General features: G+C 30.3%; 3 protein-coding genes across 4 annotated transcripts; 1 reads left to right on the top strand and 2 right to left on the bottom strand.

Moving 5' to 3' along the window:
- Positions 1 to 505: 505 nt before the first annotated feature.
- On the bottom strand, positions 506 to 6,862 carry LOC116765914 (uncharacterized). 2 transcript variants are annotated; one of them, XM_061521940.1, is made up of 8 exons: positions 6,518 to 6,862; positions 6,279 to 6,443; positions 5,996 to 6,126; positions 5,665 to 5,750; positions 5,183 to 5,380; positions 2,706 to 2,915; positions 2,321 to 2,606; positions 506 to 1,462 (listed from the first exon to the last, which is right to left on the bottom strand). In XM_061521940.1, the coding sequence occupies exons 1-8, from the start codon at positions 6,631 to 6,633 to the stop codon at positions 729 to 731; spliced, it is 1,926 nt and encodes a 641-aa protein (XP_061377924.1). In that variant the 5' UTR covers positions 6,634 to 6,862; the 3' UTR covers positions 506 to 728. The 2 variants fall into 2 exon arrangements, with proteins under 2 accessions (XP_061377924.1, XP_032511443.2); XM_032655552.2 differs by having other exon boundaries at positions 2,321 to 2,609; positions 6,518 to 6,861.
- Positions 6,863 to 7,319: 457 nt separating this feature from the next.
- LOC116765704 (uncharacterized) lies at positions 7,320 to 8,697 on the top strand. Its single transcript, XM_032655285.2, has one exon. The coding sequence runs from the start codon at positions 7,582 to 7,584 to the stop codon at positions 8,566 to 8,568; it is 987 nt and encodes a 328-aa protein (XP_032511176.2). The 5' UTR covers positions 7,320 to 7,581; the 3' UTR covers positions 8,569 to 8,697.
- Positions 8,698 to 8,875: 178 nt separating this feature from the next.
- LOC116765632 (calcium/calmodulin-dependent protein kinase type II alpha chain) lies at positions 8,876 to 14,554 on the bottom strand. The gene is made up of 2 exons (XM_032655186.2): positions 14,425 to 14,554; positions 8,876 to 13,517 (listed from the first exon to the last, which is right to left on the bottom strand). Exon 2 carries the CDS (start codon positions 13,423 to 13,425, stop codon positions 11,893 to 11,895), a length of 1,533 nt encoding a protein of 510 aa, XP_032511077.1. The 5' UTR covers positions 13,426 to 13,517; positions 14,425 to 14,554; the 3' UTR covers positions 8,876 to 11,892.
- Positions 14,555 to 19,736: the final 5,182 nt, after the last annotated feature.

Here is a 19,736-nt window from a genome sequence, read left to right as displayed (position 1 = left end):
TTAATATATAACCTATGATAAAGGAAATTTCTTTGTCATTAAATATAAAATATATTTAAACCAGATCCATCCATCCATATAATTTAATCTGTGGGACAAGATGTTTAAGGTTAATTGAAGACTATCAGTGAATAAATATTTATATTAGCACAGTGTACATAGCTTTATTAAAATTAAGTGGCCATTTATTATTTTTAATTAACTGCGATGTTTAAAGTATTAGGAAAACAATGATATGTTGACACTTAAAATTAATGATCATAATATTATATGAGAATAAAAAAGAAACTAAAATATATGAATATTTTGTTGTCAGTGTGAGGGTAAATTACTTAAAATTGTATCAAAATAGATAGATGTTTATTTGAATGTAAATAAAAAATTTCTTATATATATAATAATTAGCTATCACCATTATAGAGTATTTTACTGTCCTGATATTTTTAATAAATATTATGCATTTTTGGGGTTATATTTTCTTACAAACATCTTAGTAATAAATCGGTTCAGTCTTTTAACTTTATTAAATGCTTCTTTACCCAAGTAAACACACAGTCTCAAAAAAATCAGATTCATGCAAAAAAAAAAAAAAATTACCACTAATCGTCATCACTAAACACTAACCAACATAATTCAATGCGGATATCCACAATAATGGATTCTAGTCAAAAAAAAAAAAGTTGTATATTAATTCTAATAAATGCATACAAAATCCATATTAAAAGCACCTACGAATTGACTTTACGGCTCTTTGTTTTTGACGGTGTAGAGGAAAAATTGCAGTTGAATGTTATATCTTCCGTTATGAAGTCAGACATCGACATGGGCTCGTTTTTGTTTAAGCGATCGAACTCGTCAACGTTCTCCTTCTCCGGCAATCTCGCTCCTTGATAACGTGAATTTTTCTTGGAATCATATAACTGAATACTGTCGGTGTCATTGAAACCGCTGTCTACCCTCATCCAATTAACATTAGATATTTCCTTTAATGCCTTGTTTTGCTTTGTGACTGTCAATTCTGAAGGCTTTATGGCACTTTCGTAGTAACTGGACGCGTTCGCATAGAACGTGTTTTCGTTGAAGCCGCTGTCGACTCTCTTGAATATAGAATTCTCTGTCCTGTTACTGTCGAATTGTGAATTTTCAGTAAGAAGCTTCAGATCGACCGTGTTGAAATCGATTTTCTTTTCCTCCATACTGAGCGGAATATCGAAATTATCTAAACTATTATCTAGAGACATATGCAACGGGCTGAGCATTACTTGTCCTCGTATTTTGCTAATTTCGTGTGTTAGAACACTAGTCTTATGTTTACCCTTTATGGGTGTATCATCTAACAAATTAACGCTAAATAACTTAGTGGAAGACTGTACTTCGTGCGACTCCTTATGTGTTTCCTTGGCATAATTAAAGTTTGAATCTTCTACTATAGACCACGACGCTTTAGTCTTTGGTGAACTCTCTGAAATAATTAATTGATGTTAGACAAGAATACACATCACCATTACTTTTAACATTTGTATGTTTAGGCCAAGTTTGCATCCTTACGTTACATACACTTATTGATCTTCGCTCCTGCACTGTACTGTATAAATGTACGTTATTGAATGAGAAACAGGAAAGTAATAGTTACGATGCATAACTTGTACTAAGTATACTAATTAGTGCAAAGTATGTCGTATGTTTAATTTTTTTCATTAAATATTTTACTTATTTTCTTGAAAACCTTATACTTGTTTTATCCTTAATGTACAAACAATTAAAATGATGTGGTTGTAAAACTCGTTACCGGACATTTTCATTCACTAATAGCGAATAGTTTCCCCATAAAATATGTTTAAAAAAATAATAATTATTATGTAATGTATACAAAATTGTTTTTATTATCATATGTATATCACCCAATTGTATTTTAAGGGCAGTTGAGGAATGAAGCCATGTTAATACGGTTTTTATTACAGATCTGATCCCAACAAACACACACACACACACACATATATATATATATATATATATATATATATATATATATATATATATATGTATATGTTTGTAACGGGTGTAATAAAAAGGTTGACTCTGTATATTTTTACTTAACACATTTATATTGACACCCGACTCTCGGAATTTCATAACATATTCTCGGGTGTCAATATATTTTTGCTTAGTAGTTATAATCACATTATTATATAAATTTCTTATTTCAAAAACAATAAGTTAATATTCCCTTGTAAGGGTTTTTGAAAGGTTATGGTAGTTTCTCAATTCACGTATTAAAGCATGAGCAATATATATATTTTTATATTATTTAATAAATTACCTTGAGATTTATCATGTATGGAACCATCAATACTCATGTCCATACTGAAGTCTAGCTTTTGCACCGAGCGACTCCTGTTCAGACTGGACATACTCAGACTACGTTTCTCCGATAACGAACCCTTCCTGTTCCTATGAGGCGAGTCTTTCAATGAGGTGCTCCGTTTGAGTATTATTTTTGTTGGAGTTATACAGAAACAGGTCGACTTCTTATCGACCTCCGTCTCAGATTCAATACAGCTAAGACAAGTCGCCATGGCCTCTGATTCGGGGGAAGTGAAATTGTTCTTCTGAAATTTAAATGTAATTAATTACTTTAATAAAACTAATTAAAATGTTAATTATGAATAGAATGAATTATCTGTTAGGAATGTGAAGCTATGTACCTCGTCGTCACTGGACATTGCCTTTGGTATGGGTGATACGGATGCCAGTGAGGACGTCGCTACACAACGCTTTGGAGTACGGAATTCTATGGGACTCAAACAGAAATCCACAACGTCCAGTATCTTGTTGCGGTAGGACGGTTTGTTCTGACCCTTACATAGAGGTGTGCCGAATGTCCTCTTCATACCTTTTAATGCTTGGTTACAACTCTGTCAAAGATATAATCATTTAAAAAATAAGTAAGAAAAAATAGTTATCACTACGATGTTGAACATAGAAAATAGACTGGATATGAAAAAACAGATCTAAGAAGTTTAGAGCTTCCCAAGATATGGAAGATTTTTAAGATATATTTTAGTTTACTTTATAGTACTGAAAATTTCCCTGTTGTAGCAGGTGATATACGTGTGAATTCATACTTAAAGGTGACATAAAGAAAGTATAGCTGATCATGTATGTAGCAATCAAAGAAAAGTAAAAAAGTATACATAACCACTGAAACCAATATCACCTTAATATCGAATCAATAATAAAGTATTATCATGCTTTATACATTCATTTAAATTTTATACAATTATCTTTACTTATATACATAAAATAGTAAATCATAAACAGAGTTCGTTAAGAGCTTTAATAAAATTTCTTATGTTTATACCTAATTATATTATATAAATGGCGATTTTTCACTATGATCAAAGGTGCTTAATAATCGCAAGAATTAGCACTCATAAAATTCTGCCACGACCAAAATTAGTAGAGCATCAATTTGAAATATTCCTTGCAGAACAAAAATAGGTTTTATGGAAGCTTCTGTGAAATTAAAGTATATATACCATACAACTATAAATTAGGTACTAAATTTAAAACTACAGCTGATTAAAAATATTATTTATACACTGGCTGTTACCCGCGAATCCGTCTGCGTAAGAAAAATAATAAGAAACTGAGAAGTGTTTACATATAATATATAAAAAAATAGGGGTTGGTGATAAAAAAATAATTTAGGGTTGTATATATTTTTTGATGCCACATTTAAAAAAAATAAAAACAAAAAATTTCGTTCGAAAATTAAATAAAAAGTTTAAGGGTGAACAACCCTTATCACTAAGGGGTATGAAAAATAGATGTTGGCCGATTCTCAGACCTACTCGATATGCTCACAAAATTTCATGAGAATCGGTCAAGCCGTTTCGGAGGAGTACGGGAACGAACATTGTGACACGAGAATTATTATATATAAGATATTTCACCCAAATAGTCAAATCATGATATTATTAAATTTGATGGGCTAAAGTAAAGGAATCCTTATAATGTTGTAGATGTAACGCAAACATGATATACGACTTGAAAATTCAAATGAGTGGCTATATTAACTGGACAGAAAACTCTGACGGACGGACAGTAGCATGGTCTAAAATCAAACTAATTCCATGTCAATAAACAAAGAGGTTCATTGTTTTTTTCAAACTAGATCTGTCAGATGATGCTATGGACTACTATGTTAATATAATTTTCAGTTCTTCCCTTAGAACCAGAAGACAAGTAGCTGATACATACATGGAAATAGCTTTATATCTCTGTTACAAACAGTTACTATTGATACAGCCTTCCAAACAGGAAAACTTCATGGATATATGTTAAAAATACTATTCCACTGGTTTATCATCATTTTTATGAGAATTTACTTGCATCTGAGGATAATACAGTAATTGCCGGTGACAACGATTTTGTTTTTGAAATGTTTGTCATTTGAACCTTTATTTAGTTATTATTTTACTTGATCTGGATGAAAATCTCTAATTATGTCTATGAATCATTGATTTTGGTTAACCAAGTCAATTTTTATAAGTTTCTATTTGGTTTAACTGATGGTAGGACTCCTTTTTTTTATACTTTACAAAATTAATCTTGACTACCTTAACTTAGAAAGTAACTTTAGGTGGTAAAATATCAAATCTGATTGTTTATTTGTTTATTCTCTACAAAAAAACATTGAAATAAGTTGAAAATTATGTGTTTATATATAATTTGTGTGACCTAACTGAAAATGTCAAATATATTATCAAGTAAGACAAAGCATATGATTGGCTAAAATAAAGACATAGTTGTTTAAATGAGTTAATAACATACATAAGTCTATAAATCAAAGTGACACTTTGACCTTTTGACTGATATTACGCAAATAATTAAATTGTAAAAATTTGAATATAAGGGCTTACACAGATTATTTAACAAAACAAGCAGATTATATATGAAAAAGTTTATAAAGCTTAAACAACATACACATGTATCACAGTTGGTGTGCAAAGTTTCAGAAGCATCAGCTGTTAAGGATTTATTGAAATCAAACTTAAAATGCCTCTACTGAAAAATTGCCATATTACACATTGGCCATTATACATAGTAGTCATCGAAATACTGTTTCACCTGTCTGCCGTACCTAACAATACAAAAAAAATAGAATTATTGAACTCACTAAATTTGGGCTAATTGTAACCGGGGTGTGAGCTTCATAGCTGGATGAAGGACGAGCATCTATGTGGATCTCGTCATCTGTCTGTTCGGAATCATAATGATCGCTGTGCTCTACATCACGCTCCTCAAAAAACAACTTCCTTCTTAAAGACCCATTCGCTGTCACCTCATACTCATCAAATATATTCTGACTTTGATCCTGCAATTATTGTGTTTTGAAGATTAATTTAACAATAAAAATAATGATAGGTATAAATGTACACATATCTTGAATTTATTCAACACCATTGAATTGTCAAACATGTAATAAAAAATAGTTATTGCTAAACTAACAAGTGATATTATAACTGATATTTATTTAAAAAATAGATATTAAAAATTATGAATAATATAAAAGGATCAAATACAAGATTTATTTGCTGATAAATAGTTTTATTTTATAGAGTAGCTATTACTTAATTAAAATATAAGCAAATATGTTACCTGAGTATATGTGTAATATGTTTTCAATAAATTTTCTAATTCTGGTGGCAGTTTGGGTGGCAATGTAAGTACAGTTTGAGCTGAAACTAAATAAATAAGACAAGTATTATTAAAAGTATAATATTTAGAATAATTTTGTTTTTTTTTTTTTGCAAGATCTGATGATGTACTTGAGATGTTTAACATAAAAATAAAATATAGCTTTACTGACTTTTGTTACATTTTCTTATATACAAACAATCTAGTGAGAGGTAAATACATCAAAATTTCAGAAATGACCTAAAATACAGATTGAAGTTGCAATTCAAAATTATATAAATATGTTACTCACCATCTCTAGTTACTAAAGATTCCTTTATAGAAGTGTTGATTTGGATGCTGGTCTCAAGGGATGTTTGAAGAGGTATCACTTTCTTAGATGTTTCCATAGGACTTGGCATGACCATTTCTTGAGAAAAAAATCTGTGAGCAGATTATTTGTATTATATAAACTCACACAGAAATTTGTCATGGAACAGCTAGTACAAAATTATATTCATTGAAAGTAATATTACTCCTTTTAAAACCTCCTAATTACACGCATATATTAGAATATAAAATTTACAAATATTTACTTTTCGTTAGCCTCCTCAGCAATCTTTTCTAAGGCTATATCGGGTGACGGTTCAAACTGACTATTGCAAGCAACAATTTCCGTTGGCACCAAAACACACGCTTGATCTATATCCCATCGAAAAGAACCTCTGTTCTTTTTTTTGTAGATTTTACACATACCTGGACTGTAATGATATTCGGCGTAAATTATGACAAAAAAAAAAACAACACAAATTCAAAAAATAACAGTTATACAAACCTGCATATGGGTTTATGCAATTTCTCAATTAACACTTTATCGAAAGGATTACGGATTTTGCCTTTAGTTGGCGGCGTAGCTTTTCTGTTATTTGGACTATCATTTTTATTACTCATTTCGAAACTACCGTTTTATTTCCAAATCAAAGCACCCATTCGGATTGAAATTTTGACTAGATCACAAATAGACAACACTAAATTTAAATTTGCTTACACTGACCACAGCCCACAGGGTATATTATTTTTGGTCTTGCCATTGTAAATTAATTTTACTATAACAGAAACTTCCTAAATTTCCATCCCAAATTAACTTAAATATATATCATATAAAAGCATTTCTAGACAAAACGATATGCTACATTTGTATTAAAGAAAACTATGTTTTTTATTAGTTCAAAAAAGTCATAACTATATGCCAGTCTTTTACATGTTTACAATATATGTATGTATAAAATAGTAAAAAAATTATAAGTAATATTTTTTGTATCAACACTTAATTATACTATATATACTCATATTTATTTTCCATAAAATTTTATCGACAAAATTGAATTGTGAGACTACAAATGAAATTTTCTTTTTTTATTTTCAAGCTCGAAATTATATAATTTTGGAAGTTTATCAGAATTAAAAGATGCACAAAATATTTGCCTTATAACAAGTAATTACACATATAGAAAATAAAAGTTGTCTTATCAACTCACTAATTATACCATCATCATCTTTGTAGTAACTGCACAGATTTTAGTGATAGACATCAGGTTGACTTTTGACATAAGTCATAAGTGACATTTGAGTTTTATATTTCGGGCATATTTTTGAATTAACAGTCACTATCTTTGAGAGGTTATCGGAATAACTTATATTATATATAGATATCAGAAAATTTTAGTTACAAAAATGGAAAATGTATTCGTATTAAAGAAGTTCAGTAACAGAAGTAATTACTGTTTTATTCTTATAGTTGGAAATACTCATTAAGATTAAAAAAATATCTGTTGCCTTTGCGCACTTTACAAACAGAGACTGGGTATAAATATATTGTTTAAAAAGAATATATAGAAAATGGACGATAACGACATAAGCTATGAACCAATGGATATAGATTTAAGCTCTAATTCTTTAAGCGCAATGGATATATCATACACGGAACCTTTATTGGACTATTCAAGAGTAACTATAAAGCAGGAAAAGGATATGGATATATCTGACTATATTTGCCGATCTCCATCACCAGTAATAATAAGTGATATTTTAAGTCCACAATCAGTTACAGTCCCTAAGACTTGTAATGAAACTAGTACATCAAATCATAAAACCAAATGGATATCATGTTTCATAGTGCTGTTACTCTCGTTTCTATTATATAAATTTTCCACATTTCAATGTTGCGATGATTTTCAATTACAGTCATTAAAAACTATACTTCAATCTAGATTGTATGGCCAACCGGCAGCCATTGATTCTCTTATTAAGGCATTAGAACCAAATGTTAGTAAAATGTTAATATTGTATGGTGGGACAGGAGTTGGAAAAACCATGACAGCTTCATCGTTGTTGGAAAACAAATGGGATTATGGTAACATTTATCACTATACCATGCCAAGTTTTTTGCAAACATTTTCGACCGAGTTCATGATTGGACATACATTTTGTAAATCAACATTAGTGGTGTTGGATGATGTCCAATTTAATGACATACATATAGTTGAGGAACATCTTAAAGAACTAATTGATAAAAGCAATAAACTGTCTAAAGTTATAACTTTAATACTTATATATAACTGTGACGAAAACGTTAACCAATATGTAAACAAGTGTGATAATATTTTGCTAGAATTAAGAAAGAAATTCTACAACATTAATATCAATAAACACTATATTAAATTTAATCCTCTGAACGAAGAACATTTGAAGAAATGTATTTTAAATGATCTTCCAAACAAAGCAGTTGATGAAGATGATTTGAATAAAATTGTTAAGTACTTTGATGTGAAATTGGATGGTTGCAAAGGTGTATATAAGAAAATGAAATATTTAAATATAGTTTAGTTAAAGGTTAGATTTAAAATGACTATTGTGTAATTTTTCATTGATTAGTATATAAACAGGTTGATAATTTTATATTTGTAGTGACTTATCAAATCATATTGGGGTTTTTAATAAAGAATTTGAAACGATTGTCATTGTTTAATTCAGTTACATATCTGGTTCTGTTGTGTTCTTTAAACAACTTTCTAATAATGAAATGAACATTTGTATAATTGAGAATGACTTGTGTAACAATTCATAGCTGGTAAAATTCTATACTAAATTAATGAAACTTAATGTAATATGTTGCGGGTGAAATTAAAATTACTTATGTGTAGATCAAAAAAACTTTATTTTAGAGAATGTTACATGATAATCGGCAATGCAGAGGTTTAAGAAATTATGTCAAATAGAAATATACTGACAAATGTTGAATACTCCTACAATTTTACATTTCAAATTTATGCTACAACAAACTTCACCATCGTAATAAATAGCAAATTGTAATGTTATGAGTGTAGTGGTGCATCAAAGTAGGAAATACTTTTTTTTAAATCCTAAATATGACACAAAACAATTTCAGCATAAGTAGGCAGGGGTGCAATATTAATTCAAACTAAATATCCCTATTCACTCGTTTTAAGTACAGTGTCACTAATAATAATTTTGTTAAATCATACTTGATCATAGCACTCAATTAAGTACACTGCACACAAGTTAGCTGATTTTTTAATCTAAAGAAATTGAGAAACTATTTTTTTTTTTCAATAAAATGAAATGGCATATTGCACTGCACCCTCAATACTTACATGTCTAAACCAGAATCACAAAGCACACCAAGTTAATGAGTGATTCTTTTATAATAATACAATAGTATTAATAATAATTAAATGTGCATTACATCATAACTTGTAGTAATGAACTGTAAGTACATATTCCTCATCAAAAACCTAATACACTAGTATTTTGTTACAATAATTCAGCCAATAGACAAACATTTATTTATTAAATATTCGAAAAAGCCCCCCTAAACATTAAAGCCATTAGGTTAGTGCATGCAATCAGGAAAAAGTGCTAATACAAGAAATGGAGAGCTGTCTTTTAATTTGTTATATTTTTGAAAAAAAAGTTTGCAGTTATTGATATTTCATGGAACACTGAGGGAAGACAAACATATATATTTAATTATTGATACTTAAGAGTTTTGTACATTTAGTATGTTCAGAATACTGAGTTTTTAATCATATTTGTGCATTATGTGGGACAATTTCCATATTGAAGTCTTTTTCAACCAATAGCCATTTCAATACACACTAAATCATTGTTTCTTAATGGTTAGGATAAGCTTATTCAAAGTATTCAATATTACTATAGGTACTCATTATAAAGATTTTATTTATGTTAGTAACAAACAAAACTTAACAAGTATATGACTTTTGAAATATTTATTTTAATATAAGTAATAAATTTTTCATTAGTGCAATTACACATTAAATACAGTTACAAATCATTTATTAGTGAGATAGCCCTGTGAAGTAGCAGGATAATTTGGCCTGAACACTATTATTCCTAAGAATAATTTCATAAATTAAACTAATTTTCATTTACGAGGAACAATAGAAAATAAAATATAAGGTCCTAATAAAATTTACCTTGTGATGACACGTAATAGCAGTAACAGCATTAAATAATATTAGCACTTGAATAAAATATATATAAACAGAACAAATTTAACATTTAACATAAAGGAGAGCAAATAACTATTAATAAAATATACAATGTAAACTAAATTAGTATATAATAATATATTTTTTGTTGATGATTTGGAACATTCAATGTGAAAAACCATATGATAACATTTAGGTAGGTATTTACACATAGGTTCCATTTAAGTATTGTATAAGTTTCCAAATTAACTCACAACATTGATTAAATACTAAATATGCGTAACAATAAAGACTAGAATACATTTTCATTTTTTCACAGTTATTGGCACTAAATTTAATGATAATGGCACAACTATGTACTCTGCATTCAATTAAAAGATCACTAAAATCATGATCTATGGTGTAAATACGTATATTATAATGTAACAATTCCAATTTTGAAGTTAGCACATACAAATATATTAATTAGGTTCATTTACGAAATCGTAAAAACATTGATAAATGTCTTTTATATCTAATTTATTACTAGAAAATACTGAGTGTTCACAGGCTCACATAAGCACACTTCATAAGCGGGACTGTGCAGAATATCTGTCATACTTTAAACATCTCTCATTATGTGCTATTATTTTTACCAAGATCTTTTCAGTCCTATATCTTGCACAGTCATCACTTTAGAATTGTAAACTCCAACATTTTTATCAGTATGATATGATAAATAAAGCCATCAAATAGCAAGGTCAACAAAAATTAATATATGCAACATATTGTACAAAAAAAAGGACATTTGAATAAGTAAAAAAGTACTGAATATCATTTAATTTTAAAAGCAAAGCACAATAATTTTTTAAATCTAAAATTGACCAAATTGATATAATTTACTTAAAACATTATTACCTCATAAACAAATTTAATACTTAATTAGTACTGGAAAAAAGTGTTAAAGTAGTATATTTTAATAATAATAAGATTTTTTTTAAATACCATACTCTCTTTAAAGTTGGATGTGTAGTGCCAATAACTGCATTATTATTTACCTTACAACTTACTAGCTAGGCATTCAAAAACAAAATTGAACACCATTATTAAGCACGACAAAACATTTATAGTTAAAAATTTAGAGAGACTTTTAGAAATGTGCTAATAACTCTATATATTTTGAAAAAATCTGTAGATCATTAAGGTACTTATGTTTCAGATTTATAACTATCAGATCTGCTAGTACTTTGGACTTGTTTATAAACAATTTGTTTTAATTTTGTTGCCTATTCAATCATGGCAGAGATCAATCGACTGTAATATATAGTAATATAGCAATAAGCATGGTTTGATATTTCACAGGTATCACATTTAGCCAAAACATAAATATGGGACCTTTGACTATTACAGAATAAGAAATAGCTTTTAAATTGCTTACATACTGATTGATTATAACCTATATTAAATATATCATAATTCTTTGAGATTACAAAGAATTACTAGTAAAATTCGTGTAATTTTATAGCAGAATTAGAATAATAGATTCTTAATACATTTGATAGCCAAGGAATTTTAACATTGAGGTCTCAAATTATTCATGAAATGTTATTATGGTTTTAATAACATCACCATTACATATATTTTGAGTTTTGAGACCAAACTCATTTGGCTGTGGAAGGCCGCTGTAAGTAGGGTCTAGTTAGGAGCGATGAAAATGAACAGCAGTCCATTTGTTGTAGCGTTTGTGCCAAATACGGGTCTCTTGTGTCTGGCTGGTGGAACGACGACCCTCTGCATCTACACTTTGTGTAACACACACATATGCAATTATAGCTACGTCATCACCAAGTAAGTGCACTCTGGGGTTGAGAATAGTAGTATTGGTTTTCACATGCGTTGGTGTATTATCGATGAAAAACTTGTGAAATTCCACGCCCTCTATCAAGTTACCTAGAGCATCAGGGTCGAAGGATGTCACATTCGGATCACAGAGTTTGGAATAGGTCTCATAGTCGCCATTGTTAATAGCGTCTATTAGAATTTCAGTAACTTTGATAACTTCGGCTCGGCGAAGGGAGGCGTTACTGTCGCCTCGAGCTTTTCCAAAAGAATCAGCTTTAGTAAGACCGTCTTCATCGTGTTCTTTAGATATAACTGTACACGCTCTATCTACGCCCTTTTTGTCCTTATCCAGATCATCGTCTTCCAAAGTAGTGCTGCTGTCTGTGGATTCCTTTACTTGTGATCCTTCACTTTTCTTGTTAACCATGGACTTCCCTGAAAAATTTCGCGTAGCTAGCATGGTTGTTAAGATCGCACCTTTTAGTTTGCGACGTGCATTGAACTTCTTCAAGCAATCCACAGTCTCCTGTCTGTGCATAACAGATGCAACACGCTCGCGGTGGCAAATCCATGGGTGCTTCAGGGCTTCGGAAGCCGTAATTCTTTTGCTGGGATTAACAGTCAGCATCTGATTGATGAGACTTTTGGCTTCTGGTGTTACTGTATCCCATTCAGGTGATGGGTAATCATAAGCGCCAGCCTTAATTTGGCCGTATAAACGATGTTGATCTTCATCCCAAAATGGGGGGTATCCAACCAGCAGGATGTATAAAATTACACCACAAGCCCAAATATCTACGGGCTTTCCATAAGGCTCTTTCTTTAAAACTTCCGGTGATAAGTATCCTGGAGTACCAGCAAAGCCAAACCACGCTTGTTGTTCACCTTGGACTTCAATTGCTAATCCAAAATCTGCTAACTTGACTGCAGCGCCTTTAGCCTTGCTTGCAAGTAATAAATTTTCGGGTTTTAAATCTCTATGAACAACACCATTATGATGGCAATGATGAACAGATTCCAATATTTGTTGGATGCAGTGGGATGCGTCGGCTTCCGAATAAAATTCTCTCGCAACAATGTCCTCAAATAATTCACCGCCCGTAACTAAGTCAAATACGAGATAGTGGAAGTGTTCTTCCTGAATTGAATCATGTAATCTAACAATATTGGGATGTTGTAGTTTTCGGCAAATTCGAGCTTCTCTTTCCAATTTTTGGAAATCTCTGGCTGAAAGCTTCTTGGTATTAATTATTTTGGCAGCAAATTCATATCCAGTTGATTTTTGGACAGCGCGTCTCACAATAGAAAATGCTCCCTTTCCTAATTCTTCCTTAAGGTCGTAATTGTCCGAAAATCGTGTACTAACACTTTCACGATTTGGATTGGCCATGTTTAATTCAATAAGCTAAATTTACCTTTCTCGAGTGGTCAACACTGTCTTCAAATTTGAAGAACACGTTAATCTTCTATTCTGCTTCAGAACTGAAACAAATCAAATATATTACTAGCTTTTTTCAAAAAAAATATATTGGATTACTTATTAACTATGATTTTTTTTTATTACTTTAAATAAAAACATAGTTATGGAGAATACTTTAATAGAATAAGATATTTTGCCGTACGCCATTTGTCAAGTTCGATTTCAATATTTTTTTGTGGATGATTCGAAACATGAATGAAATATTATAAAGTCTTATACATGGTAAAACACAAAATGTAAATCAATTGATTATTAGAATCTTTTAAGTGATTACTGTAATTTTTATTACAGTAAATATTTAAAATAGGTCTATATAAAATATCCTACTAATAGTCGATGCCGGTAAAATTAAAATTGGTATGTACGTTTAAAAAAAAAGCACAATGATTTATTAACAGCACCTGTTATTCAAAAGATATGAATTATTGGAATTGAAGATTTGATTATACTGTGCACTGATTTACTAGTCATATTAAATGAACATTTGAATAATATTAACAGGCTATTTTAGTCGTCAAATCTAAAAACGCAGACATGCCTAGACAAAAGTTATCATGATCACAAACATAGACTTCTAATATTAACACTACGGTACCGGGATGACATTTCGTTAGCGCAAAATAATCGATACACCATTGTCTCACTTTCAGTAAAATCTTTACGACTGAATAAACAATTTAATTTAATTTTAAATACTCTACCGATCTTTCCAAAAATATTGTTTTAACCATTTCATATTAATAAAATAATAAGCATTTTATATTAGGTTGATCAGTGCGCAACTTTTGACGATATTCTTAGCAATTGAAATTTGGGCTCGCGATGTATTTTTAATGTTAAATATGTCGTCGTGCAAATCAATGTAATAATTATGCAAAGACGCTTAATGATATTCAAAAACTTATTTACCTATTATGTTCCCATTTTACACAGTATAAACGGGATGAAGACCGAAAACTAAGGGCCTAGCCCTACACCGCACTCTCCTTCTGCTCGGAACACGAGCTTCGGGGTCAAACTCATAGACATTTGTGTGTTGCCACATAAATGTTACCTTAAGTATAAAAATTGTGCTTATTTATTAAGACCTAAATCTTGCTCTCTCTGTCAGTAAGAAGATGTGAAGAGCATATTCACGCCAAACAAATCACAGAAACAATATTTAATCAAGGAATAATTATGTATTATCATATTTTGTTTAAGTCCTTTTTTCATATGACAACACATAAGTGGACATAAAATCGATACACTAGCGCAGCGCTGTACTGAAGATGAGAAAGTCAGAAACAGCGCCATCTAACAAAATAATTTTGCCTTGTTACGTGTGTTTTATTAATATTATACTTGAGGAATGGTTTAATGTCATTGTCGATATATATAAAATTCCAAGTAGGTTAATTTTACATTTTATCAAAATAATTCTACGTGATACAGTTGGTAACTATAAAAACATAAGTTCAAAGAAGAAATACGAAGGCTAATGAATTTCTAACATATTATATTAGACTGCAAACTGTTTTTTGATTCTTTTAATTTTTATTTATGATTTAGGTGATCTAGGTTGATATTGTATTTGTAATTTTTATAGTTTAATAATTTTTGCTGAAAATTAAAATCATAATAAAATATTAAAATCTTAATAAGATAAAATATTAATTACAATGGCCCTTAATACATTTTACTAGATTGTACAAAATGGCGTCCAAATAAATTGCTTAAAGATTAAATATATAAGTAGGCATATAATTAATTTAAAATGGTTTTTAAATAATGAATAAAAATTTGTTAATTCTGTCCTACTACTTGAAAACTAGTCTCACTTAATTATAACGATTATTCAATTTATTTTGTTTGAGGTAAAGATAAGTACTGTTTAGAGGTGGGATTAAATTGAGGATACTCCGCAAAGACAAACATAACCCAATATCAAGCGTTGCCAAGGGTATAGGGAATTATATGTTCTACATATAAGTACAAGTATCTGTGTATAATCATTTAGCATATTCGGTATATATATATATATATATATATATATATATATATTTAATATTGATAAAAAAATGAAACAAGAAATCTCATTTTTGTTCTGTCAATAAGCCTAGTAACGGTCTGCTCTTATAAAAAGCAACCGTTAAACACCCAGTTATATTCACAAAAATCAAAACGGGTTGGCATCTTGCGCAAGTGTAGGGGGGCTAAACAAGGGCTTTCGCAGCGGGCCCTTCCGAATTTCGACGGTGCACAATGCACCCTCCGTACCATCCCCACGCCACTTCTCTTATTATTACGCGACTCCAGTTCATGTCCCCACATTGTTCATATTATTTTTATATTGGTACTCGCTGGACGTGTTGCTTAAAATCTATATCCAAAACTAGTACCAGTTTTGGGACGTATACTTGGATATTATTCGATTCAAAAAGCGAAAGAACTGTGCGAAATTGCAAAGGTATTCGATCGGATCCTGAATCGCTCTGTCACCTAATATTTGCAGCGAAGGGAAGTATTAAGGTTTCGTAGGCTGTGGTCGTCTCATGTTGCTTTTCTCATGAGTGGACGTGTAAAATAATAACTTGATAGCAATATGTGGTAACGGCCGCAGTTGAACGACGTTTCTTCGTACAGCATCCGCTGTTCTGTGCAACGTAAAGCTATATCGATCGACGACTAACCCGGTGTGTTATGTGTGGTGATCGCTTCGATTTGGCGGGAGACGACGCTACAAATTTCTATTGAATAAATTCGGTAAGACAACTTTTTATCTTTAAACGGCTTTTATTTGTATTGTAATTATAATATTTTTTTCTAAATTATGTTTGTATAAATATAGTTTCCAAAGTTACATAGTCTATGTCTGAAATGAAAACACTCCTTGGATTTCCCAACCTTATTACAGTTAAATAAAAAAAAATTATATATACATATAAAATGTTATGGGATTTGGGGTCCGAGGGGATTAGCGAACAGAATTCAACCTTGTAATCAACCGCGCTAAGTTGAAAATGCAGAGTGCACTATTCACAAAAATACGGCGTGTACCCGCAAACTTTTATCACATAAGATGGAAACATGAGGGGATAACTTGTACCATACGGACGTGCAGAAGGAATTAGAAGGGGCTTCCCATGATACTAAACTAGTTACTAGTAAAACTGTAGCCACTCCCTTTATATTTGGTTTTTAACGTTATAAAAATCCATTTAATTCATCAGTTTTTTTAAACCCTTGCCAAATATTGTTCGAAGAAAAATATACGAATGTTTCTTAAATATTGTAGGTATATAAATTCATATGTGTTTCAAGCACACCCATTAAGCATATTGTTATTAAGATAAATTAATTTGTATTTATAAGTTATTTTATTATACTCAAATTTTGGAGGAAAAAGGTGAAATCCGATTTAAATTTATAGTTGTATATTACGAGTCTTACAGTTAAAAATTTTGTTTCACCGATCTCGAAAATTTTCATAATAGGAAAAGATATATTAAAAAGATACAATTTTTATGTTTTTAATTAGAAAAGATCAAATCAGATCAAAAAGGCCCAACTTGTTATCTGTCGTTTTATCCTTTTTAACATTATCTTTTAATGTTTTTTTTATATAAAAAAATATTGGTCTGTTTACTGTATAGTAACAATAACAGAACAAATATATTATCAAATACTACAGTAGCTATATTTGTTATTTGTTTGTTGACAAAAAAAAAATCGGCTGTAATATACAGGGACATTGAAATATTTGTTTCAATCAATCTCATTGGTTTACGTCGACAAACAATCTATGAAATATACAAAGGAACGGAGAATGTTCTGTTTAGTATTGGATTATGTAACATATAAAATGTATATACTGCTTATCGCATTTGAAGACGGACAAAGACCAAATTAATCCGCGGAGACAAAAGATATTTTCAGGATAAAAAGATGAGGTTCTTGTAATGCTTCTTTACGGATTTTCAAGTTACTTATCTTTAAATTGCGTCAAGAAAAGGGTCCAAATATATTTATAAATATATATTTAATGTATATAACTATGAATTTGCTTTTGAAATTACAAAATGCGGATTCTAGAATTGTCGTTCCGATACTTATTCTATTAATACATAACAATTCATTTTTAATAAGTAATAATTAGGAACTATAAATCAAAGTAAGCAGATTTCCAATAACATATTTTTATATATATACAAAACTGAACGTCGACAGTCTACCCGACATGGACACGCGTCCCTGTTAAAATATACAGCTTCTATAAGTATCGGAAACGTGCTGAGACCACGTGACCCGAGACTAGGACTCCGGCTGACGTCAAAGCCGCCATGTTGATTTATTTCCCTATAGGACTAGAGTTTTCTTCTTTATAGAATTATTGATATGCATAGAGAATATTAATTAAAATACAAATCAACAGACTAAACAGAAGTTTGGACAGGAATTAATGTTGGTATGTTTTCACATAATTAAATATTAATCACACCTTTGTCACATTTACTTAAAGTGAAAGACGATAAGGCTTTTGAAGATGAAGCTTTGTTAATGTATATAAAAGACATGTGAGGAAACAATCGCTTTGACAAACACTTATCTGTTAATACCTTTGTCAGACCGTTGTTGAGTTGATGAGTTATCAAGATGGAACGGTAAAACCTTATTTGTTATTTGCCCCATGTCACGAACAAAATGACATACGTCTTGACACCGTGTCGACCAATATAAATGCTAATTCTGGACACTGTACAAAGCAATCTTTCCCATACACTACATATTTATTTATTGTATGAATCAAATAATAACCAACAGGTTGAAATCGAATAAAATACTTAGATTTATATGTAATTAATAATACATTTTATTATATTCTCTATATACGATTCTCAAGTTAGTTTAATTCTGATTTTGTTTTGAAACTCCATTTCTACTCGAAGTTTAATTATATCTTCTGAATCTATGACTTTCGCGGGTATTCATTTTAATGAAACTAATATTTTTGTGTGAAATGTGAATTCACATCTCGTCTGCCCGTGATCAGGGTTGCTGCAAAGTAACCGAAACGTCGGGAGTATGTAGTTTTTAGAATAATGAAATACGCGTAGTAATCCGAAATATATTATTTTCATTTTAATAACATAACTTGATCTGAAGTGGATATTCGACATTGGTATTAAGGACACTGTTGTATGAGAATGGAGGCAGGATATACGATCCTCTCGTGTTACGTTACACACATTCGCAATCGGCTTAACCAACAGTTGAACTTTGTTAATTATTAAACAGCTATTTAATTATTCATCCGTTAAAATAAATGACTGTAAAATTTTCCAATTCCATTTCATGAGTTGTTAAGAAAAATATGTAAATAGTTAGTTAGTGGACCGTAGCAGCAGATTTGTGTTTGAATAAATCAATCTTGTTAAAATGTTGATAAGTTTGGCATTCTAGATCTTCAGATGTAATACCTACTGTATTTCTTTAGAGTTAGCGTTCAAAATTAAACAAACTGTCGAATGAAACAGCGTTATTCAAAGACTGGGCTGTAGCCTGTTTATAGGAAGTAATAACTTGGTTCATGATCAATACGCAAGTAGTGGTTATGAAATAGGAATATCTCCAAAGAACGAATGTAAATTTTGAAATATGACGGCCAACTACACATATCTATGTTGATATGTCAATCTTGAAAAAAAAAAACCTTAATGATCCCCTCGATGTACCTATTGCTGTAAATGTAAAATCCTGTTTGAAGTTCAAAGTACCATGAGATTGTAATATGAAAATTCTCCCAGCATCCAACCCTCAAATTTGATCAAACATCCAATTTGAGAGCGCCTCTTTCAATTAACTGTTTAATAAAAAAAATATTCAACATCGAATCGAAAATAACATTCTATTAGTGTCAAATTTGTTAGGAATAAAATGTTTATATCAGCTTTACAAAATATAAATTAATTCATTTTGGTTTTATATTAAAAGTGCGAAAATTTGCATTTGGGATATTCGTTTTTTTTTTTTAATATATAATGATTAAAGACTTTTAAACGTAAACAACTATTGAAAATTCCAGTAAGCAATTTTTACAAGCATGAATATCAATTTGTTACGGTTAAGCTCATCACGCGCTTCCCTTTGATGTTCCCGACTTCTATTTTTGAGCTACCGTTTATGACTGTAGTAAAATTTCGTGAATTCATCAAGTCATATAATGATAGCTATCAGATTTA

The sequence above is a fragment of the Danaus plexippus genome, chromosome 11, assembly GCF_018135715.1.
Source record: "Danaus plexippus chromosome 11, MEX_DaPlex, whole genome shotgun sequence".
Classification (NCBI taxonomy): domain Eukaryota; kingdom Metazoa; phylum Arthropoda; class Insecta; order Lepidoptera; family Nymphalidae; genus Danaus; species Danaus plexippus.
Note: the sequence above shows the minus strand (reverse complement) of the source record. Positions and strands in the feature narration are given on the sequence as shown.